At 36.0% G+C, this 20,354-nt stretch overlaps 1 protein-coding gene across 3 annotated transcripts in view; it reads right to left on the reverse strand.

Moving 5' to 3' along the window:
* Window positions 1–1,423: 1,423 nt before the first annotated feature.
* Window positions 1,424–20,354, reverse strand: part of LAMP2 (lysosomal associated membrane protein 2) — a 46,787-nt gene continuing 27,856 nt past the window's right edge. The window contains exons 7-9 of one of the 3 annotated variants that reach the window (XM_081115225.1): window positions 18,738–18,801; window positions 18,010–18,174; window positions 1,424–4,069 (exon numbers count right to left, since the gene is read on the reverse strand). In XM_081115225.1, coding sequence (XP_080971351.1) covers window positions 3,927–4,069; window positions 18,010–18,174; window positions 18,738–18,801 — 372 coding nt within the window. In that variant the 3' untranslated portion in view covers window positions 1,424–3,926. Of the gene's footprint in view, window positions 4,070–7,254; window positions 7,843–12,930; window positions 15,360–18,009; window positions 18,175–18,737; window positions 18,802–20,354 lie in introns of those variants that run through there. The other 2 variants (XM_081115226.1, XM_081115227.1) reach the window with 2 other exon arrangements.

Below are 20,354 nucleotides of genomic sequence, written 5' to 3' on the forward strand. Positions count from 1 at the left end.
GGTTGAAATGTCGTCGGGTACACCAAAAGGTTGCAGGTTCAATGCCCGGTCAGAACGAATATGGGAGACAACCAATTGATGTTTCTCTCCTCTCCCTTCCTCTCTGACTAAAATCAATAAAATACATATCCTCAGGTGAGGATTAAAAAAATACAGATAGTAAAAGTAAAGAGAAAGTAGAACATGAAAGTAGAACTCTCTAGAGTTCGAAAGGTAGTTCTAGCATTCAGAGTGTACGCATTGAACTTAAGACAAACAACCAATTTGACTTTTTAGATACATGGTAACCCTCATAGCGATATACAGGGTAGGGTCAAAAGTAGTTTATAGATGTGAGTACATAAAACACAAGAGCTTATTCTTGTATTATTATTTATAAATTATTGTATTATTTTTCCCTACAAACAACTGTAACCCTACTTTTGACCCACTGAACCACTCTTCTTGCTGTCAGTAATCTTAAAGTGGTCCTTACAGAGGCCCTGAGAGGTGCATGGACTTGTGAAGTATATTCAGTGAATTAGCTGAGACAATAAAGACAGGTTCTATTGAGATCCTCCTCCCCAGTTCCACAAAGCAAGGTAAGGCCATTTTTTTTCTTAATTAAAAGTCAGTAAGTGTCTAACAATCAGAATACAAAACCCTATTACTCAGAAACTATGGAGAGAGCCAATGTTTAAATCTTTCTGCCACCAAAAATGTCCCTTATTTAAAATGGAGTGTGTTGCCATTTAATCCAATCATATAACACTTGAGCATTAGACTATGTTGTAAGGCAGTGATTCTCAACCTGTGGTCACGACCCCTTTGGGGGTCGAACAACCCTTTCACAGAGGTCGCCTAAATACATTCTGCATATCAGATATTTACATTACAATTCATAACAGTAGCAAAATTACAGTTATGAAGTAGCAACAAAAATAATTTTATGGTTGGGGGTCACCACAACATGAGGAACTGTATTAAAGGGTCGCGGCATTAGGAAGGTTGAGAACCACTGTTGTAAGGAATTTGAAGACATTTTCAGAAAATGGATAGCTCTTCCTTTGCCTGGCTACATCACTGAGGTCTACCAGTATCTTGGTCAGGATGGCATGAACTTCAACAATGAGAACAGTTCATCAATGCAGATAGATATACACTAAAAGTACATTTATATAGAAGCTGTTACATTTGCCAGACCCAGATTTGATTCAGAATGTTTTCTAGGAATATTCATGATCAGATAGGCCCTCATACTTGAGGTATCTGAACTAAAGGTTCTAATGCCTTCTTAATGATGGCACTTAATTTGCAGACCTATGAGATCATATGATTCCTATTGACAATTCAAGAGACTAGAAATTGAGGAACTTAGATTACACAAATCAATCCAAGCTCTTAAGGCCAAGTATATGAATAAAAATGAAGTTATCCACAGTGATATGGATTGTATGATCTTTATTATTTTATAATCCATTGATTATAAAAATCACACATATCAGATCGAACAGGAGTACCACAGTATGCTTTATTTTGCAGGTATTAATTAGTTCCTTAAATTGATATATCCAAAACTTTAGTTAGCCGCAAGCATCAGTTCTTCCAAAGAAGCTTAGGTGAAAAACAATTCTTTTTATTCACAAGCTCAAAGTCCTTCTGTCTGATCTACTGTTGTACTGATATAAAAATGAATTCAATAAGCAAAGCTAACTGAACACTCATATCACAGATTTGGGGCTTCCTGTATTTTATTGGAGTTGAAGCAGTGTTTGTTTTAACCCTCTATTAATATTTTGTATTTTAAACTTAATTCTCAAACAAGATTAAACACACATTTGGTAATTATTTATAATAAAACCATGAAACTTAATGAAGAAATAGTGGTATTAGTTCCCTACCCAAAAAGTAGAACACTTTTAAACAAACCTATATAATTTTGAATGTATTTGAATTTACAATTCCTATACTTACTAAGGTCACAATCTGATTTAAATAACCTGGCTTCTAGCTAATTATCTCAAAAATGTTTATTCAAATGAAGCCACTGTTCTTTATGGTGCCTTCATTTTGGCCAAATAACAAATAAGCAATTGTTTTTACAGGAGAACATTTGAAAATAAAACATTCTTTTTTGTTAATCCTCACCCGAGGATATTTTTCCATTGATTTTTAGGGAGAGTGGAAGAGAGAGGGAAAGACATAGAGAGAAACCTCGATGTTAGAGAAACACATTGATTGGTTGCCTCCTGCACCAGGGCCCAGGCTGGGGAAGAGCCTGCAACCCAGGTACGTGCCCTTGACTGGAATCAAACCCAGGACCCTCAAGTCTGCAGGCTGACGCTCTATCCACTGAGCCAAACTGGCTAGGGCAAGAAAACATTCTTGATATACTTAGCAAATAGGGGAGAGCTTGACTCTGCAAGTCAGAACTAGAGTGTTTGAAGGGAGAAGTGATTGAGCAATCTGACTTTCTGCTCCAGTTTGGAAATATGCTTTTGAGATGCACATATGGTAAGACAGTAAAGAAAGATGTTGATGAATTTTCTTTTTAAAAAAGTGTTATAGTTCCAGTTTTTGGCAGAGTTCTGGCAGCAGTTAATGGCAACAATACAGTGGTAAGCATCTGCATTGCGCTGAGAGGTAGATGGGGACTTGATCCTTGGATTTAATAACAAACTAACTTGAGGTTTAAGCTTAATTATTCCATGGAACATTTTTGAAGTGCAGGCAGATCTTTGGAAACTTTTGTTTTTAGTCATATAGAGAAAAATAGCTTGATAAAATAAAAATCTGCCTTATACTAGCAACAGGTGTGCAAAGCAGCTACTTGGGCCCTAGAGAAATACCACACAGTGCTTCTAAATCAAAGGGAAATCAACAGCCTTGCCAATCAAACAGATACTGGGATGAGTAGTCTCTAGACTAGAATCTTACCCCCAAAAGCTAGAGGTCTCTACAAGGATATAAATCTATATTGAGATCAACAAATTTACAGAATAATCCCAGTCCAGCTTTGGCTAGGCAGCCATCTAACTGATGACACATCAGGGCCCACTAGCCTCTAGACTAGAGTCAGCACTTGCTGCTTTGAGAAGAAAGAAAGAAAGACATTAAAAATATCCATTAGAACTTATTCACATAGGGAATGGGAGAGTACAGGAGGCACACAAAGTACAGACGTTTGTTTTTAATGATGGATTAACTTTCTGAACAAGTTAAGGCTCTAAAGGAAAAAAAGTCTAAATCATAACCCTAAAAAAACCATAACCCACTCTATATCAACACCTTTAAAAAAAACCAAAGATCTTACTTCATCCTTTGGCATAAATGTCAAGTCTGTATAATCAGTATATTCTAAACTCCAAAGGAAAAGAAAAAAAGGCATCCTCATTAAAAAATAGTAGCCACTAACAGTGAAGAAGAGAGCCAGACTTTTGCTATTGAACACAGTTTTGTGAAGCCATTTCTTTCCTTCCTTTTTTAACTAGCAGAAAAACACAGATTTAAATAATTCTGATCAGGAAGTTGGGAAAGGAAGTCTTATTATGAACCAAATTTTATGTTTGCCTCCCATGAAAATGAATTCATTATTTTCTTGAATTTCTTTCCTGAAGCAAGTTAAATTCTCTAACAGCTTTGATTGTGCAAATAATGTCAACGTAGCAAAATACAAGTAATGGCAACATATAAAATTATACTTCAGTAGACATGCTGCTTTCATAATTAGATCCAGAGGCTTAAAATTATTTCTTACTAAAAAAACATATTCTAAGCCACACTTTTTCTTTCAATTATACTTTAACAAAGGAAGGAAAAATAGAAAAACAAAGGAAATGGGTCTTAATACTTTTTTTTCTTAAGTAAGTGCTACTCATGCCCAAGTTAGCTAGCAATTCACTGAGGTTAGTCTGCAAATCTCAATCAGTTGCACTAAATTTAATTGGCTACACAGACTGATATCCAGTACGACTTTTCCTTCTTCCAATCATATAAGAGATAAAGACCACAAGTATAAGGAAGCCCAAGGCCACACCCACTGCAACCGGAATAAGAAAGTTGAGGTCAGAGTCCACAGAACATTCTTCAGCTGTTAGAAAAGGACAGAAAGCAAGAACAGAAATTAGTAAGGAATGAAATTAAGCAGAAACAAGCAAACAAGCATTTTGAAAGTGTATGTAGGTTAGTCTTTTAGAACATTACCCCAATTCTCTTATTTTCTCTGTATCCACCTGAAGATTTCTAAGCAGCTGATCCCCTTATATCTCTCATCAGTTCATCTCAGATCACACCAAATGTCTCAGTACACAAAGCAGAAGTTAAGAAGGGGGAAGGTCCAAAACACAGAATCATGCTTGCCTAACATGGGGAGACTTGATGTTTAATTATGCAATGGCACTGGGGAGAAGAACTATCATCTACACTTAAGACCACTGCCTGAGTATTTCCCCACTTCCTTTCTCCCTTGCCACAACTATCATCCTATAGCAGTGACGGCGAACCCTTTGAGCTCGGCGTGTCAGCATTTTGAAAAACCCTAACTTAACTCTGGTGCTGTGTCACATATAGACATTTTTTGATATTTGCAACCATAGTAAAACAAAGACTTATATTTTTGATATTTATTTTATATATTTAAACGCCATTTAACAAAGAAAAATCAACCAAAAAAATGAGTTCGCATCACCTCTGACACACGTATCATAGGTTCGCCATCACTGTCTTATATAATAAAAGCCTAATATGCAAATTGTCCCCTTGATCAGGAGTTCAACTGCTCGCTGTGACGTGCGCTGACCACCAGGGGGTGGCACGGAACATGGCGGGCATCAGTGGTGCAGTGCTGGTAGTGGGTGGCAGTGGAGGCGCTGCCTGCCCTGACGGCCCACCCCTCCCTGCCCCCGACGAGAGCGGGACCCCGGTGGGATGGTGGAGCAGGTGAGTGGGTGGCACCACTGGGCAGCCTAGAGGCCCATGCTGAGCTCTGGCCCATGGCGTCTGGTAGCGCTCACCACAGGTGCTGCCCAGGGCCCAGAGGTCAGACGCTCACACTTCGATCACCGGCCAGGCCGAGGGACTGTACCCGTGCACAAATTTCGTGCAGTGGGCCTCTAGTCTTATATAATAAAAGCCTAATATACTAAGTGTCCAACCATTTGATCGTTCGACCAGTTGCTATGACACACACTGACCACCAAGGGGGCAGATGCTCTGACTGGTAGGTTAGCTTGCTGCTGAGTTCCGACTGATTGGGACTGGGCAAGACATGCCAGACATGCCCTAGAGCCCTCCCGCAGTCCCTCCACAGCCCTGATTGTGTACCAGTGGGGTCCCTTGGCCTGGCCTGAGCCCTCTCGCAATCCAGGATCCCTCAGGGGATGTTAGAGAGCCAGTTTCAGCCCGATCCCCACAGGCCAGGCCAAGGGACCCCCACCAGTGTAGGAATCCATGCACCAGGCCTTTAGTTAAAATATAAATAAGAACTCTGTATGAATAAAATTTAAATTGAAAAGGACTTAGGATAAAAAAATGCAGTATAAATTTTTCACACAGGCAATAGGTAATTACAGGATTATATACAGTTATTTAGCTGAGCAGTGGCCTGGAAGAATAACAGAAGAATCCTATACATTTCAGTTCATTCCACTGGACCACCGAGAAGGCAATGTGTGCCACATAGATTTTGAGCTCTGGATTCAGACAGAACTGAGTTTGAATCTTGACTCCATCGATTACTAACTAAAGGACCTTGGTCAAGTTATTTAAACTTGGATTCACTTTTCTCATCTGTAAAAGGGGGATAATAATACCTATTATAAGGTATTTGAGGATTAACTATAATTGCATTTCTAAAGCATCTGATACACATCAGGTGATCAACAAGTGTTCTTTCTCTTCCATTTTCCTCCCATGTTTGAGATCCCGTCCAAGGAGGTTTAGGTTTTGAAGTAGCAAATAGAGATCAAAATAGGAGTGTTTCGGTATATTATTATTATTATTATTATTATTGAAAAAGCAAATATTCACTGCTTTAAAAATACTTAAAAGAAGTTGAGATCCTGTGTTATTTACTCAAAGTAGTACAGAAGTTCAAAGTGCCTCATTCTGATCATATAATTTCAAGTTTAAACTAGTTTTACTATTCAGTGACTACATTTCACTGGGACAATTTTTATCAAAATACTAATAACGGTTTTGTTGACCACTAGATATGTAACTTCACTGAAGTTACTTCCCTTTCTGTAAAATTATAGGGTTAGAGTAAATAACCTTTAAGGTCTTTTCCAGTATAAGTCTAATGCAATTAATAAAATGTGATATTTGGTATGATTTATGATTAAATAACTTGCATTTTCCTCTAAGTTTATCTTTTCCTCCTCTTGTACTTTTGTCATTCATAAAAAAAGAAAAACAGTTGCTAAGGTTCTGAGTATATGAGTTTAAGTAATTACGGTAGCGTTTGTTGAAAGGATTTCCTGTATTTTACGTAATGAAAGCCTTCAGAGACTGATACTGGGTACCAAAATACTGTAATAAGTGAGTTACAGAAATTCTGAGCAAGCCAATATACACATAGAATGAATAAAATAATCATTTCAATGTGGCAGTCTTCTCAAGTCTATTGATTAAGAGTCCTTCTTGTTTTTATATTCAATGTCTGTGCTGCACTTATAATAAGGAATATGCTTCAATAGGGGCGGATTATCAATAGCCCCTATTGAAGCATTTTAATAATGCCAACAGCTTCTCTCTACCCTCCATTTATGCTCTGCGCCCCAGGGACAATCATGAAGAAGCATGCTTCACTGCATCCCTTCTGAGATTGCTGTTAGCTTACATTTCATAGGTGCCGGGCTGATGACAACACTAAATGGATTTTAATGCTCTAGAGATCAACAAAATGAGGTACAGAAACACAACACAATCTGTCCTAATTAGTTCATAGAATATTTCCATCTTTCAATGCTAATCAGGCATCCAAAGACAAGAAAAACAAGAAAAAAAAGGCAAGTGGTTAAATATGCTTGAATCTTTTCAGTGTCTATTGAGGAAAAGGAAACATTAAAAAACAACCAATTAATTCTCAGGCCAGGATAAGTTCTGTTGTGACCTTTTGGTTCTATTATTTACCTAGAAGGTAAAAGTCACAAGCCTGAGAGACTGACTTCATCTGTAACTTGGACTCAAAGAAATCAACAAAAAGTCACATAACCTAAAAAATGCTGATGGCCCTGAGGACATTCAACTGAAAAGCAAGTTTGAGTATATCTGATAGACATTCATGCCACATCAATATTTAATGAACTGTATGCAAAGACACTGTAATGAGTTTAAAGCAGTATAGTTCTTATACATTGAAACAGAATGCTAGTAGTGAAATAGTGTTTATTAATTCTATTAAGAGACAGCTACATGTTTTATTCTTATAATGACCATGTTAATAAGTTTAAGGCATTTTAGGATCAAAATTTGGCCACGGCTTAAGACAGACCTTAAAATATTGCACACCAATGTTCTTTTTAACAAGTTTATCTTCCAGATCAGCAACAACATTTTTTATTTTAAGCTGATCAAACATAAGTTTTTTATTTATAAAGATTTATCTCAAAATGCTAGCACTGATTTAATAATTAATTTTAAGGAGCAAAATGTTTCAAAATTAAGAGGCAAGAAAATTTCGTTATGTGCATGTATTTTTATATAATCAATCAGATTGCAGGTTCTAAAATTGCTCATATCCAGTGTGATGGTGCTTGAGGCCAATTAAGTAAATCAGCAACACTAGAATAAATACTCCTGCCAACGCTGCTCCCACTGCTATGGGCACAAGGAAGTTGTCTTCATCTGCACTGCAGTCTTGAGCTAGATGTGGAGAAAGGAAATTGAGACAGAAAGTGACAGAACTTCAAATCTGTAAATTTCAAGTTAAAATGACAGCACTTCTCAACACATATTTGTTTTTTACACCAAAGTAATGTCATTGGCATTCATTACCAGCAAATGAGATGTCCCACAAAAGTGATTTTCCAAGTAACAAAATCACACATTTTTAAGCACCCCAAAAATGCAGTCATTTTGGATGAAAGTTATATAAAATGATCACATGCTTTCCAGGTTTCTTAAACAGAAGATAATGGATAAATATAATTAGCCTTTCCTTGATGATCATGCTGTGAGCCTTCAGAGGCAAACTGTTATGATGTTGAAGCACAGTGGAACACTGCAGGTTGTAAAGTATTAATGAAATGAACCAAGTGAACAACGATACTATGCAGACCTAAGAACTCACTGCATAACAATCTGGAGTCATTTAATAGTGGGAAAAGATGCAAACTAGCCCTGGTGGCATAACTGTCTGTCTCAAGATGATCAGTCCAGTGTAAGAGTCAGACAGGAAAATCAGTGATTATAATTTTAAAATGGGCTGTAATAGAGGCAGGCAATACACAAAGTGTCATGGAAGTGTTCAGAAGCATACTCAACTCAGCCTTGTTACACAAAACATACTTTAAAAAGAAGTGACACTGGAGCTTTTTTTAAATAAGCTGATGAACAAAATAGATCCAGAGACATAGAAGCATGGAACAGACCGATGAATCTCAGATGGAAGGCAGAGGTGGGTGGGTGGGAAGAGATTACCCAAAGAACTTGTATGCATAATCTATGGACACAGACAATAGGGGAGTGAAGGTCTGGGGCAGGGGATGGGTGGAAGGGGTCAATGGGGGAAAAAGAGGGACATCTGTAATACTTTCAACAATAAAGATAAATTTTAAAAAGAAGAATAGGAATTAACCATGCAGATAGTGGGAAAAAGACACTCCAGGTATAGGGAACAGCACAAAAATAAGGAAGGTATGAAAACGTAGCACTTCAGGGGAAACGCAAAAAGGTTGGCATAACTAGAACATCGGATCAAGAGGTACTCTTGGCTAGAAAAGCAGTAGGAAAAGGGTACTAGGACCAGCTCGCAAAGGCATTGTATGCTCTAGTAGTTTTGGCCTTACACTGACAGCCAAAAAAAAAAAAAAGTGCAGCAGGAGTTTAGGCAGGAAGTTATGGCAGATGGAAGGCTGGTACTATTAAGTTAGGAGGCACCTCTATTGCTAGAGTTTAGATATCCAATAATATGGTCCTGAACTGGATTAACAAAGTGGAAATGCATAAGGGACAAGCTAGAGATCCGATTAGAAGGCAGAGTTGACCAAATGGATGTCAGAGGTGTGATAGGAAGAGATAATTTGAATGGTTTCCAATTCCACACATAGCTTGAGTGACTGGCTATGTAGATACCGGTGCTAGTTAATGACGATAGGGAATACAGGAGGAAGAATATATGCATTTCAGTTTTGTTTGTAGTTATTTTTGTGTGGGGGTTAATTTTTTAAATTTTGTGTATGGGGAAGGATGGAGAGGGATATGTGCAAGATGGGGATGTTCAGTGTTAGATCTGCTGAGTTTAAAATACCTGTGTCTGAGTCAAGTGGTTGATGAACCTAAGTGGTAGTTAAACAACAGACAAAGATATTTCTCAGTGACAGAAAGTAGTAAAAAGAGGACCAGAGGCAAAGCCCTTGGGAACACCACTATCTGAGGGATCAAGGAGCAGGGGAAAAAAGTAGAAAAGGCAGATAGAAAATAGTGCCACAGAAGTCAATGAAGGAAACAGTTTTGGGTAGTGTGGGAGAATAGTGTAAAATATTAGCGAAGTCTGAAAAATTGCAATTGGATCTAGCAATATGGAAGGTGAGGGCTATGAGTCAAATTGCTGCAGGTTTAGGAGTGAACAAGGAGTGACTGGTAGGAGATCAAGAACTTGGGATGGGGAACACGCAATACTCTTTTCAATAAGTTTAGGAGAACAGAGAGGACAATAGGGAGGTAATTATAAGGGGATATGGGGTCAAGAAGTGATATCTTCAAGGTGTTTATAGGATGAGGGAAAGGGCCATTAGTATTTGACAGGTTGGAGATGCTGAAGAATACAAGGTTTCCTAAGAGGTAGAAGAAATGGGATTCCAGAAGCATTGACCAGGAAAAGAAAACTTACTGAGACTGGAGAAAGGAAGGAACAAGTGGTTCAGATAGGGATACGTTTGCAAAAAGGGAAGGATGAGATGTTGAATCACCACTTCTTACTATTTTTCCATTTCCTTGACTCTTAATGCCCTAGATCTCCTCCTAGCTTGCAATTTACCAGGGATGTATAAATCAGATAATTAAACTTATTAGAATTTGTGTCAAAAATAAGAATGAACAGGCTGCAAGGCAATTCTGATTGTGCTTGTATTTAAGAAATGTGCCAGGCTAGCCTCTGGGGCAGTAACTGGGAACAAGATGCAGTCCTGGAGTTTAGGACTTTATGACATCAGCTGTGGCTACCAGCTCAATTATCTTTATTACCTGCTTCTCTGTTCTATTAAAAATCCAGATAAAGGTTGCTAGATGTGACTTGTAAATAAATGGTGTTTGTTAAGAGCACCCAGTTAGCTCATCCCCTTCCATTTCCCAAATTATCACCCAGCACATAAACTATTAGGTAGCATACACCTTATAGTATTATGCCTTGGATTTAATATAACTTGGGTTTTTAAAAAATTCATTAGTAGATTAATTTTTAATTCTGGCAATGGATTCAGTCATCTTTCCCAAATTGGCTATTTGACCTAGTACTGAAACAGTTTTCATAAATAGTGCTAATAAAGCTTTCATGTAAGACAAATATTCCCAAAGTAGATCAAAAAGGCAATTCCACCCTTACAAAGATCTTTCTAAATGCTGTCACTTATTTAAAATGTTCTCAATTAGCATGTGAAGTATTAATTTATAATAAATAATGATTTTGTGCATTCAACCTTTAAGGATTCTTTAAGTAATGGGAAGATATTTTGGTAAAACAGGAATTTTAATAGGATCACATCCTGAAGAAAAGAAAATCTCATTCTGTAAGTCATTTTGTTCCAATTTTAGTATATGTGCTGCCAAAGCGAGCACTCTATAAGTCTTTTTGAACTGATCTATTTGCCTAATGTACATTTGAGACGGTACTGAAAATATTTTGGGGAAAAGGAAAAGTGTATTTTTGGAAGAGTTTAATAGTCAGAGAAGAAATTAAGATTTTTAAAGATAAACTATTCATAGGCATTGAAATTTCAACTAAGTTTAAATTGTAGATTAAAAAAAACCTGATTGGGGGGGAGGGGTAATGGGGATAGAAGGACACATATGTAATACCTTAATCAATAAAGAAATTTTTTAAAAAACCTGTTATCTTCAAATTTATGTTCAGAAATCTTTCAAAAATAATATTCAGTGTGAGTTGGAAAGCTGAGATACACATTTTTTGAGATACACATTTATTAAAAAATGTAAATCAAAAACTCCTCTTAAAATCAATTGTGTCAAATTTCTCTTTGTAAGAGTCAGTGTTAGGAATTACATTCTTATGTGACATCTTTTTTAAATTATATATCTTTTAGATCTATAACCAAACTGAACTATATAACATGAATCTGAAAAGATACTAGCTATTGAGTATCACCCAAATATGTCTATACTACTTTCAAAAACAAAATATGGCAATTTTGATGCAGAAAGTTAGCTACCACGGTAATAGATAAGGAAATGGGTGGGAGAGAGATGAGCCCAAGCCAATTTAACATTATCTACCTAAACAGAGATGAAATGCTATAATCTTAAAGAAAATATGTGTCTTATAAGAATTCCTCCTAAAAAAGAAAAGAAACAAGATGGTGCATTTTACACTGTATGTAAAGTTATGTTCTTGATACATATCAAGGAGCTTCTTATCAGATTCCTTCTACTGGTAAATATACTCAAATCTTCACTAACATGGAAAACTACCATTCAAAAGAAATAGAGAAATAAAGCCTTCAACTTTACGAGACCCCAGAAGTTAAGCAGCTTGGCCAAAGTGACATGGCAGCTAGTAGCAAAGGTGGGAGCTATGATGATTAACTGGCAGTCACATGGCTTAACTGGGTAATCCAGAGGAAAGTTATGAGCCAGATTGCTAATTTTGTGTGTGTGTGTGTGTGTGTGTGTGTGTGTGTATGAGAGAGAGAGAGAGAGAGAGAGAGAGAGAGAGAGAGAGAGAGAGAGAGAGATACTAAGGTTCAAACATTTTAGAGTGAGAGATTGCACACAATCCTATTTTGGTTCAGATCAATAGTTTGGATTATATGGCTGCAATGCACAGCTGCTATGTATAGATATGAAATATCAGCCTCATTTTAGGAGTTGAGAAAAATGCACAAGATACTCTGATGCTTTTTAATATTAAATAAATATTCTTTTTTTGTTGTTGTTAATCCTCACTTGAGGATATTTTCCCATTGATTTTTAGAGAGAGCGGAAGGGAGGGGGAGAGACAGAGAGAATAATCGATGTGAAAGAGGCACATCAATTGGTTGCCTCCCGCACACACCCTGACCAGGACTGGGGAATCAAGCCTGCAACCAAGGTAGTGCCCTTGACCAGAATCAAGCCTGGAACCCTTCAGTCTGCAGGCCAACGCTCTATCCACTGTGCCAAACCACCTAGGGCTTAAATGAATATTCTTGATTGCTGGTTCCACAATTGGCTACACACCAGATCTGGCTGAGGAACACACACACACACACACACACACACACACACACACACACACATCTTATCTCAGACCTGCTAAATTAAATATTAAATACTCTAGGAATGGTGCCTGGAACTTGAATTTTTATAACAAGTTTCCCAGGTGATTCTTATACTGTAGCCAGCCCAGCATCAGTAGAGACCCATGTATTGGACCATTCTTCCAGATAATAACAGGACATTTTGGAAATAATTTAGTTCTATTTCTAAGCATTTGTAAAGTTTTTCCTTTTGGAAGAAATTGACATTATGTGATATACAAAATCTTGACTTCAACCAATGGGAAATAATGTGAGCAAATTTCCTTAAGAAATAAAATAACCTTTATTGTTTGTTTTAGAAGCAATATGTGGAGCAAATGGACAAGCAAATATCTAGAGAAATACCATACATCAACTAGTGGCTTAAACATTTGAAAGAAAAACATGAGAAGTATTTACATGGACCAGTTTCTTTATATAAATGCTAACACATGAAAAACACTCAGAACCATAGAGTGTTAGACCATTAAGGTGTAAACCCAGTAAAGCAAATGAAACTACAAAAGGTACAAAGAGCATGTGGCTTAAATGACCGTATATAAACTGGCCCACGTAAGATACAAAAATATTCAATGAAGTCAGATTTTCTAGAAAACAGTGTTAATTAGAGATATTTTCATATGAATCAGATATATAATTTAATGTAGAAACTTTTAGAAACATTAACAGCATTAAGCCAGTGCCACCCACTTATGCTTTAATCTATTTTTTTAAAGCTGCTTTGTTTTGACTTGTGAGAAACATCTAAGACCTACGTTCTTATAAGCATTATCCATTCTTTTAAGGTTAACAATCTTACACTAACATACTATTTAAATAAAAAATAATTTTTAAAAATCAGATTTATATTTTTGTCTTTTGTCTTTTATAAGTGCCTTAAGCTGGCAATGCAGCTCATTGTAGCTTTAAGAGAGGGGTTGATCAGGAATCTGATTCTGAGCCAGTAAGAATTTCAGGCTATTCTAAACAGAGAGCAAATTTAAGTGGGAAAAAATATTCAGCACTCCAATATAACTCGAAAGATAGTAACAGACATATATATGCTTACAGGCAATTGCTTGTGTGTGTATTTTTAGTTAGACTACCAAATTAATTCAACATCAATAATACCTTGGAACCCAGATATCTCATTTTGTAGTGAATGGGGGTATACAATCTCCTAATCCCCCCCCCCAAAAAAAACTCAGGCACCTTTGGTATATGGCTGCATATTAACAATTTCTAAATATTTGCTCAGCCATTCCAATAAAAAACACCTAGAAACAGCAAGAAATACTTGATATGTTAACTATGAAGCTGAAATGTTTTGCTTTCTCATATAAACATTAGGTGGTTCACGGTAGATGGACAACTGGTGCATCTCCCCAGAGGACAAAACTGAACACAAAATACATGAATTAATAATGATTCTACCATAATGAACAACAATACTGTAAGTTTTGATTAGCATATAACCATTTAAATAGGAAAGCCAAATTAGTAAATGTTGTAGCAATCACTTTAAGCTGGAAACAAAGAACAACTCTTAAAAACAAAACAAAAAACCCCAAACATTTTAATGGAGAAGACTGAGACTTTTGGGTTATGTGCAAGTTACTTTATAGGTATAAGTGCCCTTCTTTTCTAGGTTCTAGGACATACTGGCATTTCTTCTTTAAGGAAAAGAAAATATAAAAAAGGAATAAAAGATACTACTACCACCAAGGACACTGGAAGTCTACATTAACTTTAGCTCTGCAGGTAGAGACCAATTTACAGGTAAAATGACTAAGGCCCGAAATTGGCACTGCCTAGCAATTATCTCTAAAGCACCTAGAAAATTGAAATGCTCAGCTGGAATAGTCTTGTATCTTGCAATTTAAAAGATTGAAATATCTAGGTTTTTTTAGAAGGGATTAAACAATAAGCTTAACACCTATTCTAAAATTTCAAAAGCTTTGCATCTTTTGTCATTACAGCCACATTAAATACAAATGTATTCAAAAAGCATTAGGAAAGCAGTCATTGCTAAGAACATAATATTAGACTGTTCACATCTACTGCCATATCTCTATTAGATCAAATATATAGCAATGTCAAAGCAGCTAAGTTAACCTGCAAACAAAATCACAGAAAAAAATGCAAAGGGAGCAAGTACAAATCCACTGTAGAATGTACTGTCTCAATTCAACCACATGCAAGAAAACAAATCTCTTTTAAAAACCTGTTTTTCCTAAACTGTATATCTCTAGTCAGAATGACTAAAGTAAAAACACTGAAACACTAATTCAAGCAAATAAAATAGAACCTATAATCCAGGTGATTTTGCACATGCCTTTGGCTGAAGAAATAACATATTTAAATGCCTTGGTTAGGAAAACCAAATTCACATGACCAATTTGTAGTTAATAGTTTTGGGGTGTTTGTATTTATTTAAGTACAAAATCCCCCATATCACTGGTTCTAAGATCAGAACTAAAAGTAAATATATTTTAAATTGAATAGTATTGCATGTTGGAACTTGTACTTGCTTTATTACTTTGGAACAGAGATCACATATGCATTAGTGTTACAGAGTCTGATATCCAGCATAACTTTTTCTTCTGCCAATTAGGTAAGCAATCACTATAACGATAATCAAGCCTGAAAGACCAGCACCAACTATAATTGGTATTAGAATGGTGTCATCATCCAGCGAACACTCCTGGGCTGTAGGTGAGAAAAAGTGTGTAACAAATAATGAGTATAATAAAAAAAAAGAATGTCCAAAAGTAAAAGATGTTGACTCAAAAGTCAGAAGTGCTCTTACAATTTCAACTTTAAGTAATTAAGACAGTATATTTTAAAGATAAAGCTATAGAATATTATAGATTGCTCTAGAATTAAAATCCTAAAACTCATTTGTTCTTTCATTCGTATATGATTGTACGTATATTCATATATATGAACACATATATATTTTTGTTATCTATGAGTAAATGCATACATGTGTACATGTTTTTTAATTTATATTCAAAGTCCTTTCCAAAACAGGAGTATTACTTTATTTAAAATGAAGTGAGCTAATCTAGCCCATTTCACATGGCAAGACGAGCCTCTCAGTGGTAGAGTGAATGTCTTTTGGGAGACTGGGACCAGATCAGGATGGTTTAATCATGGGATTAGGATGGCCAGACTAGCTCTGGAATCCTTTAGACAGAACGGCAAACTAGCCCATGGGCCAAATTTGGCCCAAGAGCTAAAAATGGCTTTTAAACATTTTACAATGGTTTAAAAGAAACAAAAAAGAATATTTTGAGACATGAGAATTATATGAAATTCAAATTTCAGTGTCCACAAATAAAGTTTTATTGGAACACAGCCACACTCATTTGGTTATTGCCTATGGCTGTCCTTGTGCTACAATAGCAGAGCTGACTAGTTGTGAGAGAGACCATATGGCCTTCAAACCTTAAACATTTATTGTCTGGGCCTTTATAGAAAAGTATACGGATCCCTGACTTAGAGTACATGATTTTAGTGGCTGCAAAAGTCAAGAAACTGGGACCTCTTACTACTTTGAGTGTGTTTATTACATTAATCATACATTTATCAATCTGGTCAGGATTGGTAGTCCATAGAATATTTTTTTTCTTTTCCTAGGGAGTAGTCTGATCCAGTAAAATCCAATCAATATTCTTTTACCTTACTACAAGTCTATTTCTTTCTCCTATATAGTCACGTATTACCACTGTGTTGTATTTATAGGCACCCACAGTCATGAGCATAGCCCAACAAATTGGTGATACATTCATCATCAAGACAGGGATTGGCAAAAGCAGATTACAGTTGTTCATATGGAAAAATACAAAATAATAATACAAGAATAAACTGTTTCGTGTACTCACAACTCTAGACCTACTTTTGCCTACCCTTATATTAAATGTTGTATACTCCTTTGGGTGAGATTTTAAATTATATGCACATAAACAGCAAAGTTTCAAATTACAGAATTTACAGAGCTCATCTCTATTACAACTGACTAGATATACAGGCTTGAGCTGATATTATACTGCAAATAACTTTAAATTCTAAAAACATATCTGGACCTAAAATTAAGGTAATAATGTAGAGGAGCTAGATAAAGACTCAAGAAGAAAATCATTAAAGGATCAAAATAATTTAAGTAAAAAATAAAAAAAAAAGGGAAAATAAATGTTTTTAAAAGTTTAAAGTGTGATTAACCTCTCTTGTCGCAAGAATGGTAGTAGGGCGAAGAACCCAATTTATTGTGACCTAACCAAGTCAGGCTAGGTGTTCAGCACTATTGCAAAAGTAGCTGAATTGCTCAGAGCATATTGATTTTTAAACACAGCTTCTACATTTTTTTCTAAACCAGGGGTGGGGAACCTTTTTTCTGCCAAGGGCCAGATGGATATTTATACATTCGTGGGCCATACAACATTATCAACTTAAAAATTAGCCTGCTATATTTGGTCAAATATGTATTTAATTCACCCTAATGCCTCAGCAGGGCCAGACCAAATGATTTCGTGGGCTTTATACGGCCCACGGGCTGGACGTTCCCCACCCCTGTTCTAAACCATGGAATTAATAGTTAAAAATGCTGTGGATGACTGGATAGCTGTGCTCAGCAGAGCTGCAATCCACAAACCAACAATTTTAGGTAAAGGGTTTAAAAGGGCAAGTCAATTAAGGAATTTTATGTACTTTTTCCTTCATGCAAATTTTAATCTTGTAATGCCAAATGCATCTTTCATACTCATATAAACACCTTGCAAAGGTTTCATTAAAAATCTGATAAACACTATCATAAGGACTGAGTAGATCTTCAAAAGGGCTCATTCACACTGGCACATGATTTTTAAATTCTCCAGATCATTCTGGCTGGCCAAAGCATAGTTCCTGATATTTGAGGCTTTGCTACCATAATCTTTTGTCTCAACAAAATATGACCAAAATGCTTTTATTCAAGTATGAAAATGTTTCCAGCTGGAAGATGGCCCCAAGGCAGAAGCCAGATGCTCAAAGCTGCTGTTCCCAAGTGCCATCCTTCTCACAAACTAAAACCTGGGGGCAATGTCCCTACCTTACGTAAATTTAGCTCATGTAAAGCTTTTATCAGTTTTCAGCTTTAAGAAGTTTGTTGCAAATGGTTTTCAGATCACACAAAAATCTACGTTGAGCAAAATGATGAGCCAAATATAGAGTGACACAACTTGCTCAAGGCTTTGAGAACTCTACCATGGAGTCGAGAGGCGAGTTTATATTTCTCTAGTTCAATGCTTAAGTATTCATGACTCAAAGGAAAAGTCAACATAAGACCATCAATTATTAATAAATCTGGTTTGACTCTTACCTGTAGAATACTTTCCTTCTATCACATTGAAAGGCTGAACTCTTAGATAAAAGGTATTTATCTGAAATGCTCCAGACACTGAAACCGTCTGCTCTTTGTTGCACATATAAGAACTTCCCAGGGGGGCATCCCAGTAGCTAAGATTGTTATTTGCAATGCTGAAAACTTCAAAGAAAAAAATACGTTAGTAACATCTTATCCTATTAACATAAAAAGTGAGACTGAACTCAGAATTTTTCAGTGAAGTATAAGAGCTTGGGGTACAAAGTCTACCTACAAAAAGCAATTCTTCCCGTCACTAGATTCCCTTTCTTTCCTTTTTTTCTAAATTTAAGTAGAGTTGGTATACAATATTATGTTAGTGATATTAGTTTATGTGTATAATATAATGATTCAACATTTTGTACCTTACAATATAGTAGTAATCAACTCACTAATTCTATTCATTATCTGTCACTGTTCCCTGCTTTTTCTATAGATGTTTCTATAGTCTAAAAATCAGTCACATCCTTAACTATTACCCACTATGATTTGAAAATATGGTATACTGCAAAAGATAGACTACTATAGTTCTAAGTTACTGATTATAAGTTGTAGTCAAAGTATGATTTTTCACACAAAATCTTCTGTCCCATTAGGTAAGGCACTATTTTGTAACAAGACAATTATGGTTTCTATTCCTTCAGTGTACCACACACTCTTTACCCTGAGGCCAATATTTTGCTTACCAGAGCCATTAACCAAATACATGCTGACATTCACTTCCTTCAGATAGAATCGGTTTTCATTTTTCTATTAAAAAAAATGAGTTTGCAGTTAATCAACACATCATAAGGACTGTTTCATATTAGAGAATCTACAGAGCTCATCTTTATTACAGCTGACTAGATATACAGGCTGGAACTGATATTATACTGCAAATAATTTTACAGGTAGTTACTTTCTACAGAATAAAATCAATCAAATACCATTACCCAAAAGATACAACTATGAATTAAAACTCTATTCAACATAAAGTATTATTCTACAAGTCTAATTGCTGTGCTCAGCAGAGATGCAATCCCCTGGGGGTCTTGGAATGTTTCAGTGGGTGTTGGAATTTAATATTAGAAAAAATTGTAACTAAGTAGAAAATACAAAATGGGACAGAAACCCTTTCCCTCTGCATTTTGTTTCCAATTTTTGGACCAGAGATATGGTTCTCAGACACTCAATTCATTTCCTCCATTTTATTCCTCCTGTCACTTGCTAAGCCCTCCCCACCTCTAGCTTGAATCATAATAGCCTCTAACTGAGCTCCCTGCCTTTCAGCCTCTCAAACTCAAGCTTTCCTTCTCTGCTATTATTTTTCTGAAGCACTCATCTGATTAGCCCATCATTCCAATTATGTCAGTGCTTAGTATGTACAAGGTAACATATTGAAGTGCTCCAGGGAGCTAGCAAAATGAACCAGATTTAAATCCTGCACCCCCCGCCCCACCCCTTGCCCCGTTTGCAATCTGCCAGGGAAGATAAGATGAATACAGTAGTCCCCCGTTATCCAGTTTTGCTTTCTGCAGTTTCACTTTCCACGATTTTAGTTGTTCATGATCAACCCCAGTACACAAATCTTAAATGGAAAGTTCCAGATATTTGTAGAGAGAGAAATCATATTCACGTAACTTGTATTACAGTATGTTGTTCTAACTGTTCTATTTTATTGTTTATTGTTAATCTCTTACTATGGCCAATTTATAAATTAAATTAATCATCAGTATGTATGTATAGGAGAAAACACAGTATATATAGAGTTTGGTACTATATGTAGTTTTAAACATCCCCTGGGGGGGGGGTGTCTTAGAATGTTCCAGTGGGTCTTGGAATTTAATATTATATTCACTGGCCATATAGGTACTATAACAGAGGAATGATTTGAATGTTAGAAAAGGAAATATTTTTTGTAAACCTTTCTAAAATATAATTAGATATAATCCTCAATTATTCAGCATATATTCCATAGAGAAAAAAGGTTTTATGTTCAAGAAACCAAGTTCAGATATGAAACAATTAACAGACCTAAATTTATTTATATATATATATATATATATATATATATATATATAGTACATAAATAACCATATTACAAAAAAAAGTGATTAAGTTATGAAAATGAAAAGGAGAAAAATTACTTCCAACAAAGGGAGGAGCAAAAGTAATGCAAGCTTAAGGATGGGCCATTTGAATTGGGTAGGATTCAATTAGAAAACAAACAGAAAAGGGTATTCAAGAAGGCAACAACATGAGTAAAGGTAGAAAATAAGTGTAATCATGCCCTAGCTGGTTTGGCTCAGTGGATAGAGTGTCAG

Source organism: Myotis nattereri (assembly GCF_964212035.1).
Source record: "Myotis nattereri genome assembly, chromosome: X".
NCBI lineage: Eukaryota > Metazoa > Chordata > Mammalia > Chiroptera > Vespertilionidae > Myotis > Myotis nattereri.